Source organism: Apodemus sylvaticus, chromosome 9, assembly GCF_947179515.1.
Source record: "Apodemus sylvaticus chromosome 9, mApoSyl1.1, whole genome shotgun sequence".
Classification (NCBI taxonomy): domain Eukaryota; kingdom Metazoa; phylum Chordata; class Mammalia; order Rodentia; family Muridae; genus Apodemus; species Apodemus sylvaticus.
Genome location: NC_067480.1, coordinates 46,227,766 through 46,248,383, shown reverse-complemented (window position 1 = coordinate 46,248,383; position 20,618 = coordinate 46,227,766). Strand labels below are relative to the sequence as shown.

Genomic DNA, 20,618 nt, shown 5'->3' with positions numbered 1-20,618 from the left:
TTTATATCTGATAAAGGACTAATAGCCAATATATACAAATAACTCCAAGTTAGACTCCAGAAAACCAAATAACCCTATTAAAAATGGGGTACAGAGCTAAACAAAGAATTCTCAACTGAGGAATACCACATGGCTGAGAAGCACCTAAAGAAATGTTCAACATCCTTAGTCATCAGGGAAATGCAAATCAAAACAATCTTGAGATTCCACCTCATACTGATCATAATGGCTAAAATCAAAACTCAGGTGACAGCAGATGCTAGAAAAGATGTGGAGAAAAAGGAACACTTCTCCATTGCTGGTGGGATTGCAAGGTGGTAAAACCACTCTAGAAATCAGTTTGGTGGTACATTAGAAAATTGGACATAGTATTACTAGAGGACCCAGCTATACTACTTCTGGATATATATATATATATATGTCCAACATGTAATAAGGACACATGCTCCACTATGTTCATAGCAGCCTTATTTATAATAGTCAGAAGCTGAAAAGAACCCAGATGTCCCTCAACAGAGGAATGGATAAAAAAAAAGTGGTACATTTATACAATGGAGTATTACTCAGCTATTAAAAACAATGAATTCATGAAATTCTTAGGCACAGCCTTCTGTGATCAGTGGAGCAGCTGGGACAGAAGTCTTCCTGCTGCCATTTGCAGGGAGACTCCACAAACTTCTGTGCACAGCCCATCAGGAGAGGATGATCTCCCAGCAGGCTTTCACTTTTGAGCACAGAGGTGAGATCTCCACCTTCTCTCTGGAGGGGACCCAGCTAGGAACACACTGGACCTAAGATCAGTGGAGCAGCAGGCACAGAAATCTTTCCACCTCCATTTGCACCAGGGAGCTGGGAAACTCCACAGGTTTCTGTGCATAGCCTGCCAGAAGAGAGAGAGATATCTCCCAGCAGTGCTTTCACTTTTGAGCTCAGAGGAATAAGGACACAGGCTTACAGGCCCACAGGAGGAACAAACTCCGGCCGGAGACAAGAATACCAACTAGCAGCAGATGGTGAAAGGCAAGCACAAGAACCCTACCAACAGAAACCAAGGCCACATGGCAATATCAGAACCCAGTTCTCCCACTACAGAAAGTCCTGGATACCCCAACACACCGGAAAAGCAAGAGTTGGATTTAAAATTGTATCTCATGATGCTGATAGAGGGCTTCAAGAAAGACTTAAGTAACTCCCTTAAAGAAATACAGGAGAACATCGGTCAACAGGCAAAAGCCATTAAAGAGGAAACACAAAAATCCCTTAAAGAAATACAGGAGATCATGGGTCAACAGGCAGAAGTCCTTCAAGAAGAAACACAAAAATCCCTTTAAGAATTACAGGAAAACACAGTCAAGTGAAGGAACTGAACAAAACCATCCAGGATCTAAAAGTGGAAGTAGAAACAAAAAAGAAATCAAGGTGAGACATCTCTGGAGATAGAAAACCTTGGAAAGAATTTAGGAGTCATAGATGCAAGCATCAACAGAATACAAGAGATAGAAGAAAGAACCTCAGGTGCTGAAGATACCATAGAAAACATTGACTCAACAGTCAAAGAAAATGCAAAATGCATAAAGCTGGTAACTCAAAACATCTAGGAACTCCAGGACACAATGAGAAGACCAAATCTAAGGATTATAGGTATAGACAAGAGCAGGGATTTACATCTTAAAGGCCCAGTAAATATCTTCAACAAAATTGTAGAAGAAAACTTCCCTAACCCAGAGAAAGAGATGCCCATGAACATACAAGAAGCCTTCAGAACTCCAAACAGACTGGACCAGAACAGAAAGTCCTCCTGGCACAAAACAATCAAAACACCAAATTCACTAAACAAAGAAAAAATATTAAAAGCAGTAAGGAAAAAAGGGCAAGTAACTTATAAAGGCAGACCTATCAGAATCACACCAGACTTCTCACCAGAGATGATGAAAGCTAGAAGATCCTGGGCAGACCTTATACAGACCCTAAGAGAACACAAATGCCAGCCCAGGCTACTATACCCAGCAAAACTCTCAATCATCATAGATGGAGAAACCAAGATATTCCATGATAAAACCAAATTTGTACAGTATCTGTCCACAAATCCTGGCCTACAAAGATAATTGATGGAAAATGCCAACACAAGGAGGGAAACTACACCCTAGAAAAAGCAATAAATTAATCTTTCAACAAACCCAAAAGAAGATACCCACACAAACATAAAAATAACATAAAAAATAACAGGAAGCAACAATTACTATTCCCTAATATTTCTTAACAACAATGGACTCAACTCCCCAATAAAAAGACATTGACTAATGAGATATTTCTCATGTAAATCTTCAATTTTATAAGAAAATGTTTGTAATTCCCCTTTTAATTAATTTAGTATTTTTTTATGTCTACCATTTTATCTGCATTATTTTTCATGATTATCTTCAATTATAATGTCTTTCTGTATACTTCCTCTATTTTATCAGAAATGTTTCCAACGTAAATCTTGATTTTGTCACAAATGTTTCTAATTCCACCTTCAATTAATTAGAAAGAGTTTTTACATCAACCATTTTTTTATGTAAAATTTTCCATAAAATAGTCAATTTTAACGTGTTTATCTATTTATTTCTTGAATTTTACCAGAAATATTTTCCATGTAAATCTTCAATATTATCTGAAAATGTTTACAATTCCACCTTCAATCAACTTAGAATTATCTTTATGCCTATCATTTTATCTACATAATTTCCATGATAATCTTTAATTTTAACATGTTTTCTATATATTTCTACAATTTTATCAGAAATATTTTCCATGTAAATCTTCAATATTATCTGAAAATGTTTATAATTCCACCTTCAATCAACTTAGAATTATCTTTATGCCTATCATTTTACCTACATAATTTCCATGATAATCTTTAATTTTAACATGTTTTTCTATATATTTCTACAATTTTATCAGAAATATTTTCCATGTGAATCTTCAAGTTTATCAGAAAATGTTTATAATTTCACTTTTAATCAACTTAGGAATACTTTTATGTCTACCATGATTATATCTATATAAAATTTTCCATGATAATCAATTCTAACATGTTTTTCTACATTTTCTACCATTTTATCAGAAATATTTTCCACGTAAATCTCACTTCTATCATAAAATGTTTCTATCCCATATTTCAATTAATTTAGCAATGTAGTACATTTCTACCACTTTACTCATTAATTTTCCATGAAAAGTGTCAATTTTAATGTGTTTATCTGAAATAGTTTCCATGTAAATCTTTGATTTTATCATAAACTATTTTTACTTCCCTTTATTTCCTTTTCCAATAAATAAAAAATTATTAAAAAAAGGGAAAAAAAAGAAATTCTTAAGCAAATGTATGGAACTAGTGAGTGTCATCCTGAGTGAGGTAACCCAATCACAAAAGCACACACCTGGTATATACTCCCTGATAAGTGGATATTAGTCCAGAAGCTTGGAATACCCAAGATATAATTCATAGACCACATGAAGCTTAAGAAGGAAGATCAAAGTGAGGATAATTTGGTCCTTCTTAGATAGAGTACAAATTACCCATGGGAGGAAATAGAGAGACAAAGTGTGGAGCAGAGACTGAAGGAAAGACCATCCAGAATCTGTCCTACCTGAGGATCCATCCCATATACCAAACCCAGACATTATTGTGGATGCCAATAAGTGCTTCCTGACAGGAACCTGATATAGCTCCTGAGACGCTCTGCCAGTGTCTCTGACAAATACAAAGTGGGGTACTCTCAGCCAACCATTGATCTGAGCACAGGGTCCTCAACAGCAGAACTAGAGAAAGGACCCAAGGAACTGAAGGGATTTATAGCCCCATAGGAGGAACAACAATATGTTGTTCAACAACCAGTACTCCCAGAGCTCCCAGAGACTTAACCACCAACCCACACAGAGGGACCCATGGCTACAGCCACATGACTATCACAGGATGTCTTAGACATCAATGAGAGGAGAGGCCCTTGGACCAATGTAAAGGCTCATTGCCCCAGGGATGATGCAGAGGTTTAAGTGCCTCAGTAACATCTTAAGGGATAGGACCCTTAAGAGATGGGCCTGGCAAATGGGCCTATGTAATTATCAAGGATGAATTTGTCCTCTTTAGAAAGGAGAGTTCTGCCTGTTTAGATGCCTTTCCTGCCCTTGGTCTCCTACCTAACAGTAGCATATTGAGAATCTCTCCCAAGATGGACACTCCTTGACTTTAGTCTCTGAAACCATGACTCAATCAAGTTCTGTTCATTATAAGTTATTCAGTTTGTGACAATCTGAGATAGCAGCACAAAATTTATGCATAAGGATAAAAGAAAAAAAAGAAAAGAAAAATGTTTCTATTTTACATGACATGCAAAATCAATTCCAGGTAAGCTAGTCTACCAGTTGAAGACAGAATTAAAACATTTTTGAAGAAAATGCAAGAGATGATCCTGGACATCTTGAAAACATGGCTATGAGAAGAAAAGTTTGACAAATGTGACTGCATCAAAGTTAAGACTGTCTGTTCATTGCTAGAACCAGAGACAGTGAAAAGAATGTGAGATATTTGAATCCATGTAACTCAAAGAATTAATATTCAGACTCTTCAAAGAACTGCTGTCAGAGAGAGAGGAAGGTGTGGGTTTGAGTGGGTGGGAGTTAGGGAGTTGGGGGAGGGGAAAGCGTAATCAAAGTATATTGTCTGAAAGATTATTTTTCAAGAAAATAGACAAATGAGAAGAACTGCTGTGTACCAACAACAAAAACACTTAAGAGAGATATAAACAACGTATCTTAGTAAGCAGCTCACAAATGAGAAACTCTGAAAATATGTTCTGCTCCTTACTGGGAAAAATATGTTAAAAACCAATTAAGAAGAAAAGCCAAAAAAGAAGAAAAACCAATTACAAGATTAGCAGCAGTTCCACCCTCTGCCGTATGAAGCCCGGTGAGCTTGGCAAGCAATCAGAATTCTTACACATTACTAATGAGAGTGTAATTTGGTATAAGTACTTAGAAAACAGTTTGGTAGTGTTCCTATTTTTTGAAGAGTTACTTACAAGATAACCAGCAAGGTCAATCTTAAATAGAGATCATGGAAAAAATTCATGAAGATTCATAATAAAAATTTTGTTTGTAAAAAACAAAAAAAGAAAACCCACTCTCCTTCATATTATGTACAAATGTTTTGCATTTTATTTTTATGCCAGAATTATAACAACTCTTAGGACATTTGGGACACTTTAAGCTATTTTTCTTTAACTATTTTCTGCTCGTTTTGTCCAGAAGTTCCCATAGTGCATGTACGACTCTCCTGAAAGTGTCACATCCAATCTTACAGCTTTCCTCCCTCCTTTTCTCTTGGACTGGATCTCTTCAAAAGATTTTTAGTTCAAGTCAATGATTCTCCCACCTTTATTGGACTCTTTTGCTGATTTTTTGTCATTACAGTTGTATTTTCACTCCCCAGATTCTCCTTTATCTTCTCTTTTATCTTTTCTGCCTCTCTGCCAGAATTCTCATTTTTTTCTACATGTTATACCATTTTCTTAATCTCAAAAATCAGGCAGCCTCCACCTCTTACTTCTTTGGGATTGCTCTGCAGATACATGGAAACACACTTTTCCATTTTTCATATTACTCATAATCTAGGTCAGGACTGACACATTTGAAGGAGTGATCTCTAGAAACTGGGGACACATGTAAGAGGGAGGATGGGCTGAGGTCCAGGAAGGGCACAAAGTGGAGGGCTCACTTCTGCTTGTCCAGCACAGGTACCAACAGCTACTGTGAAATGACTTGGAAGAATATGAAATTACTAAGATGTAAGAATGGTTGAAGAGACAGAAATGCCTGCTATTCTGTGATTATTACACATGGCATACATATGTTGAATTATAAAAAAGCATAGATGTTTCTTATGTTATAGAGCAAGAAGAAGGAAGGCATCTGTTCTTGTCCCAGTGTTTGCATTGGGCTTTCTACAAGGAAATATGCTCAGTGTTAAGCCCAGCTAGAAGCAGGTGGAGGTTGGGGGTTGGGGAGTTATGAAACCGTGATTTAGGGGACTTTAACTTCTCTGTGGCTTTAATTTCTCAATTAGACACGCTTGCCAGGTTCTGTTTTAGGAGTCTGTAATACACTGGTCCCTCTGGTGTCTTTCTTCTGCATTCTAATTGGGCTTATTTCTGTTTTGGCTGTTTGGAAACAAGATCACACATAATGCTGGGTCTGCCTCGGAAATGCTACACACTTGGGGATGACCCTGACCTCTTGATGCTCCACCTTCTGAGTACTGTGATCACAGATGTGCACCACCATGCCCAGGTGTATGGCATGCGCTTGGGCTTTGCAATAGCAATCTGTCCTACACACTCCTCTCCCTGAGCGGCTGCTGGACATCTAGTATGCCAGTTTCCTGCCTGTACTGTGTCAGGGCAACCAGTAGACCAGCAGCTTCATAAATATAAAGAACATACAGAGCACAAGAGAGCCAGACTTGCATTGGGCTTCATGAAACAAGGGAAAGAACAGCTGGAGTCAGTGCAAATATCAGAAGGCATTTTGTAATTGCTTGGCTAATTACCTGTGTTCTTCAGACTGAGTTCCCAGAGCAAGGCCCTTGCTTGTGCATGTAGAACTTACCTTGCATACACACAGACAAGTCAGGCACATGTAAGAGATAAAGATTAAGCAGTGCTCACAGCAACCACTAGAACGGGCATGTATGTCTATAGTACTTAACGAATAGTACCAGCAGTGCAAAAAGTATCTACATGGGTGCATGTGAATTGCTAAATGCCAATCCCTGAGAAATCAGCCAGGATTAGCTATAAGTTAGCAGTGAGCCTACAGCAGCACTTTCAGATTAGAAATGCTTTCCCTCAGAGCCAGGTCCGCCAGAGAAATTAGGCAATTTTGACAATGCTTTACAAACTGATTAATCAGAAATTCCCCCTTGCCCTCTATAAACACTAAATGCCACACAAAGGCTTTCCCCAACACTTCTTTGTAGAGTGACAGAGCATTAGCTGCAGACTTATGTCACCGTGGTTGTAATTTGCACGTTGACAGAAAGCTAACAATGTAGAGATGTGACATGAAGCTGGCTGAGGAGGAGTGGCCCTGCTAAGATCCATTTCTCTAGCCTCATTAGTCCACAGTTTGGCTTACTGTGTTTTGCTTTCTCTCATTACTAAGGAAATTGCAAAATATGTCCCCAAGGAAGCATTACCCAGACTCCGGGAAAACTGCTTATCAGTTTTCAGAAAAGAACTGTGAAGCCAGCGTGTTCTCTGTTAAGAAAGCCGGTGTTCTGCTTTGGAAGAAGTCTCTGACCAAGGCTTTGAAAAAGTGGGCATGTGGATTCGAAAGAGAATGACATGGCCACCATATTTTCTAGATTTACAGTCTAAGTTTACACCATATTTATAAGGATAAGAACAGGAGGCCTTTGGGGCACTGAATCCATACTGGGGCTTAAGGTAGGAAAGAAAAATGACACAAATTACCATTTTCTAATGATCAGAGAGTATGGGAGGAGCCCAGGATTTTTTTAAAAAACATATTAACAAAGAAGTTATGGGTAAATGGAAAGAGTCAAATTACTTAAGGTTTATTATTATTATTACAATTGCATATTTTTATTCTGCTGGAGAGAAGTTAACACAGCACAGGGTCACTATGGAGTCTGGTTACTGGAGAGTTCTGTCCCTGTGTTGATCTGCCTGATCTAGACTTGACACCTGCATACTGCCATTTCATTTAAAGGAGAGACAATCAATCCCTTCTTGGTGTTATGAGTCATTCGGCCGGCAGAGGAGAGGGAGCAAGACCATTTAAGCACATGTAACGCAGATGAAAACATGCTTCATGGCATCACTGCAGACGTCTGATGTGCTGCTGGCCGTGTCACTGAGTGATCCGGTCTCCCAGGTGATCGGGCAGACTTCTTTCTCCATAATTACGTCTCACTCAAGGACCTCCATTCTAAGCCCCTGTTAGAACGGTGGGCAGGGAAAATACCTAGAAGCAGGCATTGGTCACTGACCACAGGGAAGACTCAGATAAACATGAGAGGTGATGCATGGTTTGAAACCTTGAAGATTCTTCCAAATTCTACCTTTACCATAGATAAGAGCACTTTCCTTCTATAAATGTGCTACTACATAAAGGAGTGGAGCAACAATGAAGGAATTGCTAGGAAACGAATCCCAGGAAGTGAGTTTATACAGAAAAAGCCACTATTTACCATCACAGAGAAATATTTCTCAAGTTCAAATTGTAGCAAACAACAGTGCCCGATACTCAAGTCTAATAACCTTTTATTGAAGACCAGTGAGTTCAATCCTTTCCATAACATACAAATATGAATCCAGCCTTCCCCAGTTTTGTGGTAATGAACCTTGGGGTGATTCATTCTTCAATGACTGACTCCCCACACTGACTCCTGTTCACCAGTTGTAAAGTTTTCCTACAGCCCAGCAGTATGGAGCCCTTAGAAACCTGCTCTGACCTGTTTCAGGGAAGCAAAAAAGGAACTGGAATTAAGGTCAAGTACGCAGGGACTACACCTGAGTTCTAGGAGCCTAAGGAGGATAGAAATAAAAGTTCCTGCTTACACTAGTTATTTCAAAATTAGGCCCAGTAATCTAGATACAAACTGACCTGAGGACACAGAGGTGGAACACTGCACTTCTGTTACTTAAGAGAAACGGGGAAGGAAAAAAATACTCACAGATTCTCTTCTATCTCACTCAACCCACCTAGGGGCCTCTGCCCTGACGTGGGTGGGGCAGGATGGCGATAAGGGAACCAGTGACTCTAATGTCGGGAGACCTGATAGCTGGGATGAAGTGAACACCCGGTGGGCTCTGTGGAGACGTCACGGAGACGGTTGACATTTTACATGATTAAAGTTTAGAAAAACAGAAAGGCACAAGGGGATAAACAGCTTGCCAGCAGGCTCTGGATTGTAAGGAACAATGCACTGAGTTTTCCGAAGCAGCCACTGGAAGGTTTGAAACCAAGAAGAAAAACCTCAGAGGGAAAAACACAAAAGAACAAAAGCAGAAACATGGCGTCCACACAACGCCTGCGGGAGCAGAAGCGGTTCCTGCAGCTTCTACCCGAGGAGAGGCGCTGGTGTCAGCCTGCTATTTCTACCTGAGGTGAAAAGCCTTAGAAAACTCTCCTAGCTCATAAGCACGTGTCAACAGTGGTGTAAACACTGTCCGTGTGATGAGTTCCAAAAAATGCTACAGTGAAGCGAGCAAGCTGAGTGGTGCGGATGAGGGCGACAGTACCAGGAGGTGACATTCATCAGGATGCCTGGGGAAGCACTGTGACGAAGTCTCCTGGCTGACTAAAACATTTCCTCTTTTTCTTTAATACGTATCTAGAGTAAAGTACAGGTAGAATATAATAAGCCATTTAACTAAACAAAGCAGGCTTTCCTTTCTAAAGCTGGATACCGGCTAAACAGCTGCACTTTGCTGCCTACGAGTAGCTTGTACTGATACAATCAATACACAGCCTTCACCAGGCACAGTCTACACACAACTTCTGAGGATGAAGACGCACAAGTTCCCGATGCACAGGGGTCACAGAAGGACCAATTCAATCCTAGAAACTGAGTGCGGCTGCTCTGTGGATCATCCTGTAGGCACCCTTTAAAGGGCCAGAAAATTTCACATAATATTAGCTATTTTGGTACCAAACAGAAAATAACTGGGGATTATTCCTCAAAGCAACCAGGATACACTCCATGGGGATTTGATCTCCAATAAAAAGAGCATGGCCAAAAAGCCACAAAATAGCACATTAAATATTCTTAGACCCTGTTGTTTCAAAGCTAGAAAATGTTACCAAGTCAGTTACAGAGTCTGGAAAGGCCTTTGATATGGAGGAAAGGAGGAGGAGCTAAGGAGCTGATAGGCGTCTGTTCAGAGTTAGAAGCACCAGCGAGTCTTCATGTACAAATAAACCTGACTCTGTGGTCTCAGAGTCTGACAGACAATGGGCTATGCCGACGGCCATTTGTTATGAGCATGGAGGCAGTAACATCCCATGCCAGCTAGAGTGCTGGTCAAAAACTGTGTTTTTTTAGAAGCTACTGGTTAGAGCAGCTCCCTTTCCCTGCTCTTTGTAAGCAGAATTAGATTCTGAACTATTTAGTGAAGAGATCAATGTTCAAATCAATTGACAGAAGTGATGACATGTGGCACTCACTCAGCCACAGTCAGCGAAAAGCAAGTCAAATTTGAGCCAAACGCCTGAAGGTCAGCCAAAGGTCAGGCTGGATCCTGTCTCAGCAAATTCACATAGAAAATCTACTTCTAGAGCTCACATGAATACTGAAGGACAAACAACTTTTAAAATAAACATTTCTGAAATATCATACAAACCAAGAAACTATTATTGGTGAATCACCTTTCAGCTCAGAATGTGCATCACAATCATTTTAAATTTTGATAATGTCACTGGTAGATAGTGCCCGTGTGACTCATTGATATTTCTAGTTCAGACAGAAACTAGGAATTTAACAAATGACATTTAGGCCCAAAGTCTAGTCTACAATTCTTGCAGTTTTTCTTCTAGAAGCATGGGCTACATTTTTTTGTTCCCTTAGATCAACCACTTGAGAAAACCCAGTGACAGAACTACTCTCTATGGAGGAGGAATACTCAACAGAAGAGATGAAGGCAGTTCTCAACAACAGCCATCTGCATGTAACCTGTCTCCCTGCTCGGAGCTTGTGCGCACCGTGTGGATGTGGGTTGGGGCAGACCCCAGGGCTCTTCTGCATGCTAGCAAAGTGTTCTAGCACTCAGCCACGTGCCAGATTTCTCGCTCCTCTTTATTTTGAAACAGGGTCTCACTGTGTTGCCTAGGATGGTCTTGAACTTGTGACCCTTCTGCCTCTCTCCCAGTAGGTGGGATAACATGCCACCAGACACGGCTTACGCTGAGAAGCTGTGAGAGGAACATTTCCTGCACGTCCTTAAACCATGTAAACGACCACAAAATACTGTACTATCTTCCATCCTTCTCTTTGAATATTAAGATGGTTTCATGTACACTTTTAAATAAAAGTAAATAATAAAAGGAGGCGCTGAACAGCTAAAGACAAATTATGGAAATAAAAACCCGACTACTTCAAAGTACACAGTTTCATTCTGCTTCCTTCAAAAGCGAGGGAAATACGTAGCCCAGAGGAATACACAGAATCATGCTGTGAGCGGCAGGAGACATGCTTTGTTTTCAGAGTTCAAATGCAGGGAACTTGGCCTTTGTGGGGACCAACAGGTCAGCCAGGAAATATATCGTTCCAGCCATCCCTAAGGAAGAGAAAGAAGTTACTATAGCAAATGGCTCTACTTCATAAAGTCCACATATATAACATACATTTATATATTATATATATTGATTTTATTTTAAGTTGTGGGAAGCATCCTGAAATTCGTACCCTGCATTCAACACCAGAGGCCCCTATTCTTGGCGTCTTTTTCTCCGGGGGACAACAGGAGACAGAATGGAGGCAAGCATGGTGAAGCTACTTATCCTAGCCACTCACTTCCTGTCACCTGGCCACACGTGAGTTCCTTCACCAGCCCCATGGCCACTTCTCTCCTGGAGGTTCTGTATCTATGGCTCGGAATATGCCTGAATTCATAAGTGGTGGCCACCATTACAGCTACTAATATTATAGCTTGTGGTAATATGCTTACTAATTTTTTTGGCACAGGGTTTCATGAAGTCCAGGCTGGTCTTAAAGATGTAAATAGCCTAGGATGACTTTGCATTGCTGATCTTCCTGTCTCTACTGTCTCCACCCCATTAGTTAGTGCTGAGATTAGAGTGGAGATTATGGGTGTGTGCCGATATGCCCAGTTTATGCAGTGTGGAAGACGGACCCAGGGCTTCAGGTAGACAAAGCAAGCAGTCTTAACAACCGAGATACATCCCCAGCCTTGCTACCCGACCTGACACGTCAGGAAATAAGGAAGTTTTAGAATGGAGTATAAAAACAAGTTCGTGGTTACACCTGGAATTCCAACGCATTATCACCAAGCAGAGTGGTAGTTGAGGGTATTAGGAGTTAAGTCATGTGTGAACAGTACCTTCAAAGAGGGAGAAGGGGGTGTCTGGGGTCCTGCATCCGTGCTCTCCGTAGTCTAAACACCACTCAGCAAACTGAAAATGAGACCGAGTTCAATTACTGTAGGTATTTCTCCCGAGATCCTAGGAACTTGAAAACTGCCTGTGGTACTTTGAATATCTATCTCCCAAACTATCAAGTGAGACACAGGAGAAGACTGAGAAGCAGTAGGTTTGGAGGCAGGTGCATGGCTTGGGAGGAGTTAGAGAGCAGCACAAAAAATGATGCCAAGGGTACCAAAGAACAAATGACCCTCCATCCTTCAGCCTTTGCTCCTACAAATGTCCAAGCAGAATCTACTGTTTAAAGGGTTGAGAACCAACCGGATAGCTCTGAAGGTTTTTCTTAAAGAACAAGCTTGTCAACTCTAAGCTCATGGATTCTTCTTTCAGCCTCCCAAGGAGCTGCTTCTCCATGCACGGCCTGGCTCTTACCTTACAGGCCCTGTACAGGTACTTCGCATCCTGGGTGAGGTTGTAGAGGGCCAGGAAGGCATAGGCGTTCCCTGCAGCTCCGTGGCACAGCCCATAGCCCTTCTTCAGCAGCCCGTACTGCCAGATCACATCAGCACACTGCTGGGCGTCACACAGGTAACGCTCTTCTTTGAACACCTGCAGAGTCAAGGGACATATGTGAGTTCTGTCATGGGGGCTATAAAGCTCTTCCAGCCTGGGAAGGCAAGGTGGGGAAGACAGGGAGGAGGCACGGGGAGGAGGCACAGGGAGGAGTGGGGGGAGGAGTGGGGAATGCAGCAACAGGAAGTGCAGTGCTTCCAATGACAAACTCTTATCACTGACTTGTATCCTTTGTCAACTTGACACAAGACCCGGCACCCTTGGGTGTACAGAGCCATATTGGAGCAGTCATGCACATGGTCAGAGTTTGACTTTGGTCAAGGTTAACTTCTCCCAGATAGCCAGGATCCTGCTCCACCTAGGGTGGAGTGCTCGAAGTAAAGGTTAAGTTCATAGCTCCTCCAGGTCTAGGAATTCCTGAATTAAGCAGGTGACCCACCCAGCTGCCAGAGCAGTCAAGACGAGGACCTCCAAGAGAAGCTAGACAACTTCCACCGGAACTCAGCCCAGAGTCTGAGGGGGAAGGGTTTGCCCAAACTGCTAAAAGGTCTGGCGCCATTAAAGTTTCTGGCTTTGATCAGTGAATATTGTCTTAGCCATACTTCTTTTCGCCCCTTCCCTTCCCCATTTATCCCTCAGCTTCTGTTCCAGAAACCCACTTCGTAATAGCTGCAGGTAGCTATAGAACCCAACACTTGGGAGGAGGGAACCTCCACTGAGAAAACGTCCTCATCAGTCTGGCCTCTGGGCATGTCTGTGGGGTGTTTCCTTGATTGTTGACTGATGTGGGGGAAAGGCCTTGTCCACTGTGGGTGGTGCCATCCCCTGGCAAGTAGTCTTGGGTTGTATAAGAAAGAAGGCTGAGCAAGGCAGGGGAAAGGATCTAGTAAACAGCACGCGTCCGTCCACAGACTCTCCTTCAGTCTCTGCCTCAGGTTCCTGCCCTGGCGTCCTTTCACGTTGGACTAGCCTTTCCTTCCCTTCCCCACTCCAAGCTGCTTTTAGTCAGTGTATTACCACTGCAACAGAATGCAAACTAATGCAACTAGCTTTGCTTTTTAAAGTAACTGGGCCTGATCTTGTGTGTTTGGTCTAAGCTGTGTGTGTGTGTGTGTGTGTGTGTGTGTGTGTGTGTGTGTGTTTGGTGAATGCAGCAGCAATACTGAACTGGCCTCTTGCTCTTATTACCAACCTCCTCTCTAAAGAACACATTTGCCATACAACTTGAGTAAGAAGAATCTATGAGCTGTAATATTTTTGTGTGTTTGTGTGTTTTTGTATGCACATGTGTGTAGTACCTTTGGAGGCCAAAGGTCCAAATCAGGTGTTTTCGCTAATTGCTTTTCAGGATAGCGTGTCTCTCTCACCCTGGGGGACAAGGACTGGGCAATACTAGCTGACCAGGCAGTTCTCAAGACCTTCCTGTGTCCAACTCCAGCACTGGGCTGCATTTTCATGTACACAGCTGAGTGGCATCAGTCACGGAGTTGTGCACCCAGTAGCACCTCCATTCTTACCACTACACATTAAGCAGCATTCCCTGTTTTCCACTCCCGACCCGGATAACTTCTATTTTCTGTCTGTAATTTCCCTATTCTAGATACTTCCTATTAGCCATCACTCCATATAAGTGCAATTTCCTCTTCTGTATTGCATTTCTGGGTGTCCACTTATTTTGCTTGGAATGTTTTCAAAGTGTGTATTACATCTATACTAGAATTCCATTCCCTTTTATAACTAGATACTATTCCATGGCATGTACAAACCATATTTTATCTATATATTCATCTGTTGATGGATAAAGGATGCTTAGATATTCTTCACATTTGGCTTAGAACAGAGCTGCCATGGATAGACATTTCTGGGGGAGGGGTCATAGGTCTAGAGTGGAATTGCTAGGTTGTATGTCAAGTCTTGATTTGTTTATGAACCAGCAATCTTTCTGCACAGCAGCTGTTTGAATTGTGGAAACAATGTGTAAGGATTCTGCTGTCAGTCAAGCTTCTGGGGTATTTATCTTGGCTCTGCCACTTCTGTTATCATCTTGGCTACTGTCAGGGAAGCAGCTTCCGGTGTTATGAGATGGTGTCCATTGTGGTAGGATGAACACTGAGAATGGATGCTAACCCGTTCAGCACAATGACATTAGCTCCAACAGCTGTTCATAATCCTTTCATGATTGAGAATAGTGTTAAGTTATAAAAGTGTTTGCTACTTTGTTGTTGTTAAACAAGAGAACATGAGGTACCTTGTATGCTTGGATGAGCATATAGATGACCCCAGGAGCACCGTGGCACCAGTGGACAAGCAAGTCTCGGGTATCATCCAAACATGGAGGGTAATTGCCGGAAGGAAACTTCAGCCGGCAGACAAAGTCTACACTGGGCTTCACCAAACTATGTAACTTTCCTTGGCTCACCTGAAGGCTGGGCTAAAAAGGGGAAACAGGATTATTAGTTCTGTTAAAGAAAATGACATTCCTAAAACTCAAAATGAGTTTAAAGCCAAACCTGGAAAAAAAATCATGCGTAAAAGGTAATGTGAAGCCATTAAAAGGCTTCACATCTCTTCAGATTTCTTCATCTGCTAGATAGCCTCGTTTTAAGATTTTTAAGAAATGGGACAAACTACAGTTGGGCCATTATTGAACTCTTAAGGCCTTCTGTATGTGTCATTTCCAACAACTGCTGTTATGGACATATTCATAAGAAGTCTTCCCAAGTCAATTGCAAACAATGGTGAAATAGATGTTAGTTGAGTGCAGAGATGCACTGCACCGAGCCTGGATCCCGCTTTAAGACAGAGAGGTGGGCTCTGTCTTTAACAGGGAAGGACGCAGAACTTGGGGAGCTGAGACCTGATGTACAGGTGCAGTGTGCTCCAACACCAAACTGGAAATGACTGGATGCTGGGATGTAGATACAGAGATTTATAAGTCACGGTGATGCAGGGCACATGGATGTTATTTGGAATATAATCTTGTCATTTTCTTTTTGATACTGTTCTTAATTCAGGGACTATTCATTCTTTAAAAGGCACTGGGGAAGAGCATGTGGGGTAAGGGATGTAGTCAGGGGATGGTGCTGGAAATGACGAGATGTAGTATGTTGTTCTTAGCATCCTGTGTTCTTCAAGACATGTAAGAACAGTACTTTACACGAAGGTTATTCAATACAAAGTATTGAAGCAGAGTGAGTCACTCTTAGGAGTTATCCAACATAGCCTAGAAACAATGCTGATAGCTAAGCATGGGCACGGACAGATATATTCATTGCTAAAACCTTCATCATTTTGAGTAGATAACAATCAATCCTATTGAAAAATCAATCCTATGGTTTTCAGATTTCTTATTACAGCTAGCAAAAAGAGGCAGGGTAGCTATCTGCCTCCCCCCCCCCCCCCCCCCCCCCCCCCCCCCCCCCCCCCCCGCCAGACAGGGTTTCTCTGTGTAGCCCTGGCAGTCCTGGAACTCACTCTGTAGACCAGGCTGGCCTCAAACTCAGAAATCCGCCTGCCTCTGCCTCCTAAGTGATGGGACTAAAGGCGTGCGCCACCACTGCCAGGCTGCTATCTCTTGACTATCAGATTTAATGACAGGTTAAAAAGGCTACCCATTCATTGATATGTATGATTTAAACTCACCTTGAATGTCAAAAGATACAAACCTTCTTTTCATGAAAGATGTTTAAGAGTCTACATGTAGTTATAGAAATCAGAGTCACCAAGGGAACATTTCAAAAAAAAGGAATTTAAATCTTGGTGGTCAAAAATACTAATTATATAACTTCTACTAGAAAATACAATAAGTGAATAATTGAATGGATGAATGAATGAATGCAGGTTGGCCTCTCATCACTGCTCCCAAAATGACTCTATTCCAAAGCAATCACGCGTTGAGAAGAGGTATGACATGGCTCTGTACTCCGCAGCTAGAAGGTGACATACACGTCCCTGCATGCTGGACACACCTTCCTTTATGCGACACTGTGATTTGTGAAGAAGAGGCGCTTGCCTTTGCTGCCAGAAAGAATCCATTTTCTTCTGCCATAAATTCTCATTTGCAAGCACCAATCGTTGCCTTAGAACTAGGCACCTCTGACTTTTCTTTCTGACCTTGCCTAAGTCTTCTGTCTTTCTAACTTAGGGTGCTGCCTCCCACTACTGTCAGAACCTAAGAACTATGGGGCACAGCACAAAATCCACTGGGTAGTCTTCCTGGCTTTGCTCTCCCAGTGAGCCTTGGGCTGTGTGTGCTCACTGGCTGCTCTTCCTTTTTCTTTATTGATTTTTGTTTTGACTCCTGAAGTTGGTCTCAGTGGGTTTTCTTTACAACAGGGAATAATGCTTATATAACTCAAGGCTTTTGTGAGAGAGAAGAGCAAAGAGCGAGTCCCAGAGAATTAGAGGTTGGACCCCGCCCCGGGGGCGCCTATGAGTGTATGTTCACCTTCCTAAGGCAGCATCCCCAGGACAGTGTCTTCATGCTGTCATCACACTTGAAGGAGCACTCTGGCCACTGCACCTCTGCTGAGGTTAGATGACTGCAAGGAGTGTGACTCAGTCGGGGACAGATAGGAAGACAGTGTCAGGATCTGCTCCCCAGCCAAGACAGCTTAGAGTCTCACCGTAAGCAACCCTTACCTGCATCAGGTAGTAATAAATGCCCGCCAGGCCATGAGCAGCCCCCACGTAATACTCCTGGTACCACTCATACATCAGTGGAGACTTTGCTGTGAAGTTTCGCTTTCTAGATAGGTTTTCCCCAGAGGTTAAGATGGTTTCACAAGTCTATAAGGAGAAAGCCAAGCAAAATAACAAGGTAGTTAGACAACAAGTGCTCTTGGTGGAGGCGATGGACTTTTTGTTAAGAAGTACTGAATTACTGTAAGGGAATCAGACACTATCTTCCACAAGGAAGGACACAGTTCCCTTCTGACATGTGTGAATGCATTCTGCCTAGCAGACTGTGTCTGGGGAGGACCCCCAAAAGCAGAAACTCCTCCTGGCACTGAAGGAGACCCTTGTGTCTGAGAGATGAGATCTGGCCTCTATCTCCCCCGGAAAGGGCCTCTGAAGGAACAAATAGAGCAGGATGGCCTTCTGACTCCCTTGGCCCGACAGGGCTTCCTACAGACCGAGTGTGAAGCTGCTGGCTCTCTGACTGTGCCTCACCTATAGAGGTCAGACACACGGTCTTCCTACATGGGACACACTAAATAGAGACACAGAGCATGTAAGCAGCTGCCTACAACACTCCTAAACCCCACAGAACTGTATTACCTGCTGAATATGGCTCTGAGGAATCTTCTCCACTCCAAAGTTCTTATTGACAAAAAGCAGAGCAAAGATGTAGCCTATGCGGCCATAGAGCATTTCATTTGGTACGTGGGGATCAATCTTATTTAGGTGAATGAGCCTAGGAATAGAAACATGACAGGGGTCAGGCACTGGCATATCAAGTGGTCCACAAAAAGGTATAAACACCAACACATAAGCACACATACCTAAAACCACAGTTAAAATTAACCCCATGTTGAGTGCACAATGGACCTGGTCAGACACAAGGAGAACACACAAGTGAGACCGAGGCTCCCTGATTCTTCCCAGCATCTCTCACACGATGGCTCTAAGACCTATGTTTAAGCCGCGGGGATGGGGGAGCTAGCAAGTGCTCCTCACAGCACTTAGCCCAGCTGGAAGACGCTCAGAGAGTCACTGGCTTCATGAAATGCTTCATGAAATGCTTGCTACGTACCACTCGCCTGCACGGCAGCCTGCTCGGCCACAAGGTAACACACGCAAACGGCCTCTATCTTTTATCTTTAGAAACAATCTTGGCTACCAAGTTTTTTGTTTAGGTTTTTTTTTTTGGGGGGGGTATGTGTATTTCTAGATGTATGCCTACAGACATATAACAAATACATGTATGTATAAGTATGAATTTAACCGAGCACAGTTCTGCAACACCTTTCAAGACCTATTAAGCATGTACAGTCTTTATAAGTGGCAAAACAATACCCTGTTGATAATTTATTAGGTTCTCATTGCTGTGTGCAGTGCTGCTTCCTCAAAGTTTCTCTGGGTTGTTTCTACTTAAGTAGCACTGAGTGGACTCCCTCTCCCATTAAACACAGTGCCAACAACCTGGGGAGGACATAAATGGTGGCTGAGTACTTTGGAAAGGCAGAATCTGGAATACTAAACTGGAGGGTTTTTTCCTCTCCAATATTCCCTTGGCCCATAACACAGAAGTGGGCACCTTCGGGCTGACAGTGACCCTAGAAGAAGTTCTGTCTCAAGGATGAACAGGAAAGGAAGGTCCTTAATAAAAAAATAGATTGAATTTCTCTCTTTCCTCACAAGCCAGGGAGTAGGCATCAAAAGTCCCGAGCAGAAGCAACTGCAGCAGGAACCCACAGTTGCCAGATCTGTACGGGAGGGAGCAGAGACCTTCCTCAGAGACCAGAGGCACTGTGGTTCACGGGACGTGAACCCTGCTGCTTACCCAACTTCTGCATCTGCCACTCAGCCCAGACGCAGGCGCAATGAAACAATCAGCTAGACAACAAAACCAGGCAGCCAGAAAGTGGGGGAGGACCCCAGAGGGAGGGGTACACTTGGAAGAGAACACACACACACACACACACACACACACACACACATGCTTGTGTGCGAGCACACGCGCAAGGGAGCTACGGAGCCTCGACTTCAAGAGTGAGTTGTTTTGTTGGGGGGGAATGTTCTTGTTGTTTTAGAATTTTTAATCACATGGAGTTTCAAAAATGTACCTCAATTTTCTCTAAATTGTTTATGAACTTCAATGGGATTCCCATTTAATTTATTAAAACACTTTAAATTTTGGACAAAACTTTACAAAATGATATTTTGTATAGAAACCCAGGGACTTTGTACAAAATCAAATGTTATCTGGTATTTTACAATGCACTAAGCTCCATGGCCCATCTCTAGGAATGAATCCTGATTTTAAAATTGTTTGCTGCCAGGGTGGACACTCACTTCTGGATCTTTAGCAAATGGCTGATCGGCACGTGCAGTATCACAGCTCACACGGGATGGATAGTGGTATTAGAGTCATAACCAGGAATCAACTGTCACAGTGACTCAACACTTCCTACCAAATCCACACCAAGAACTGGTTAAGAAAAGCAGTAAGGCATTTGAGGAAATGACTTTCGTGGGGGAATGAGCTGACAGGATGGCGGCTGTGGACTGTGTGCCGCCTTCCTTGTCCTTTAATACTGGTCCAGGGAACTCAGTGGCTTTCTCTGAGCTACAAGAGCAGGCTATGAGACTATCATATGTATATATTCGTGTGTGTATATTTTATTTAAAGTATGTATTATAGACTTTATAATGTTTTCTGGTTTTGGAGGGTGAGCGGTTTCTAGAGCTCTGTCTAAGATGTCTTACATGCCTTGTGATCCAACAGTTTTGATCCAGTTGATTTTCAGTATACGAGGAATGCAAATGACTGGCACATGTACTCTAAATCATTTTCCAGAATGATTCTACACTGGATGCTATACAGAGTTTTGTGCCTGGCTTTTCTGCTCTGACCCATGCTGAGTGACCAGGCAGTGCAAGGCTCTTCACAGCAGCTGAGCGAGCTGGTCCACACCACACCCGCAGCACCTGGAAGGTGTGGGCAGGATCAGTTCCTGGTCAGCTGGGCTACAGAAGACTCCTTTAAAACACATTTCCAGAAACAGAGGACTCCACACAGGAGAGCCCTCAGAGCTCAGAGAGGCTTTTAAGAAGATCTGGAAGGGCAATCAACATCACCCCAGGCAGAGGAGCTTGGCCAGTGCCTCAGTTTCAAAAGAACTTAAAAGCACTTGCTAAGAAAACCATACTTTTGA

At 42.5% G+C, this 20,618-nt stretch overlaps 1 protein-coding gene across 1 annotated transcript in view; it reads right to left on the bottom strand.

Moving 5' to 3' along the window:
• Positions 1-11,159: 11,159 nt before the first annotated feature.
• Lancl1 (LanC like glutathione S-transferase 1) overlaps positions 11,160-20,618 on the bottom strand; it is a 35,994-nt gene continuing 26,535 nt past the window's right edge. Inside the window, exons 5-10 of the mRNA XM_052192814.1 lie at positions 18,019-18,154; positions 17,380-17,526; positions 14,987-15,169; positions 12,598-12,774; positions 12,126-12,198; positions 11,160-11,342 (exon numbers count right to left, since the gene is read on the bottom strand). Of these exons, the coding sequence (XP_052048774.1) occupies positions 11,266-11,342; positions 12,126-12,198; positions 12,598-12,774; positions 14,987-15,169; positions 17,380-17,526; positions 18,019-18,154 (793 nt within the window). The 3' untranslated portion in view covers positions 11,160-11,265. The remainder of the gene's footprint in view (positions 11,343-12,125; positions 12,199-12,597; positions 12,775-14,986; positions 15,170-17,379; positions 17,527-18,018; positions 18,155-20,618) is intronic.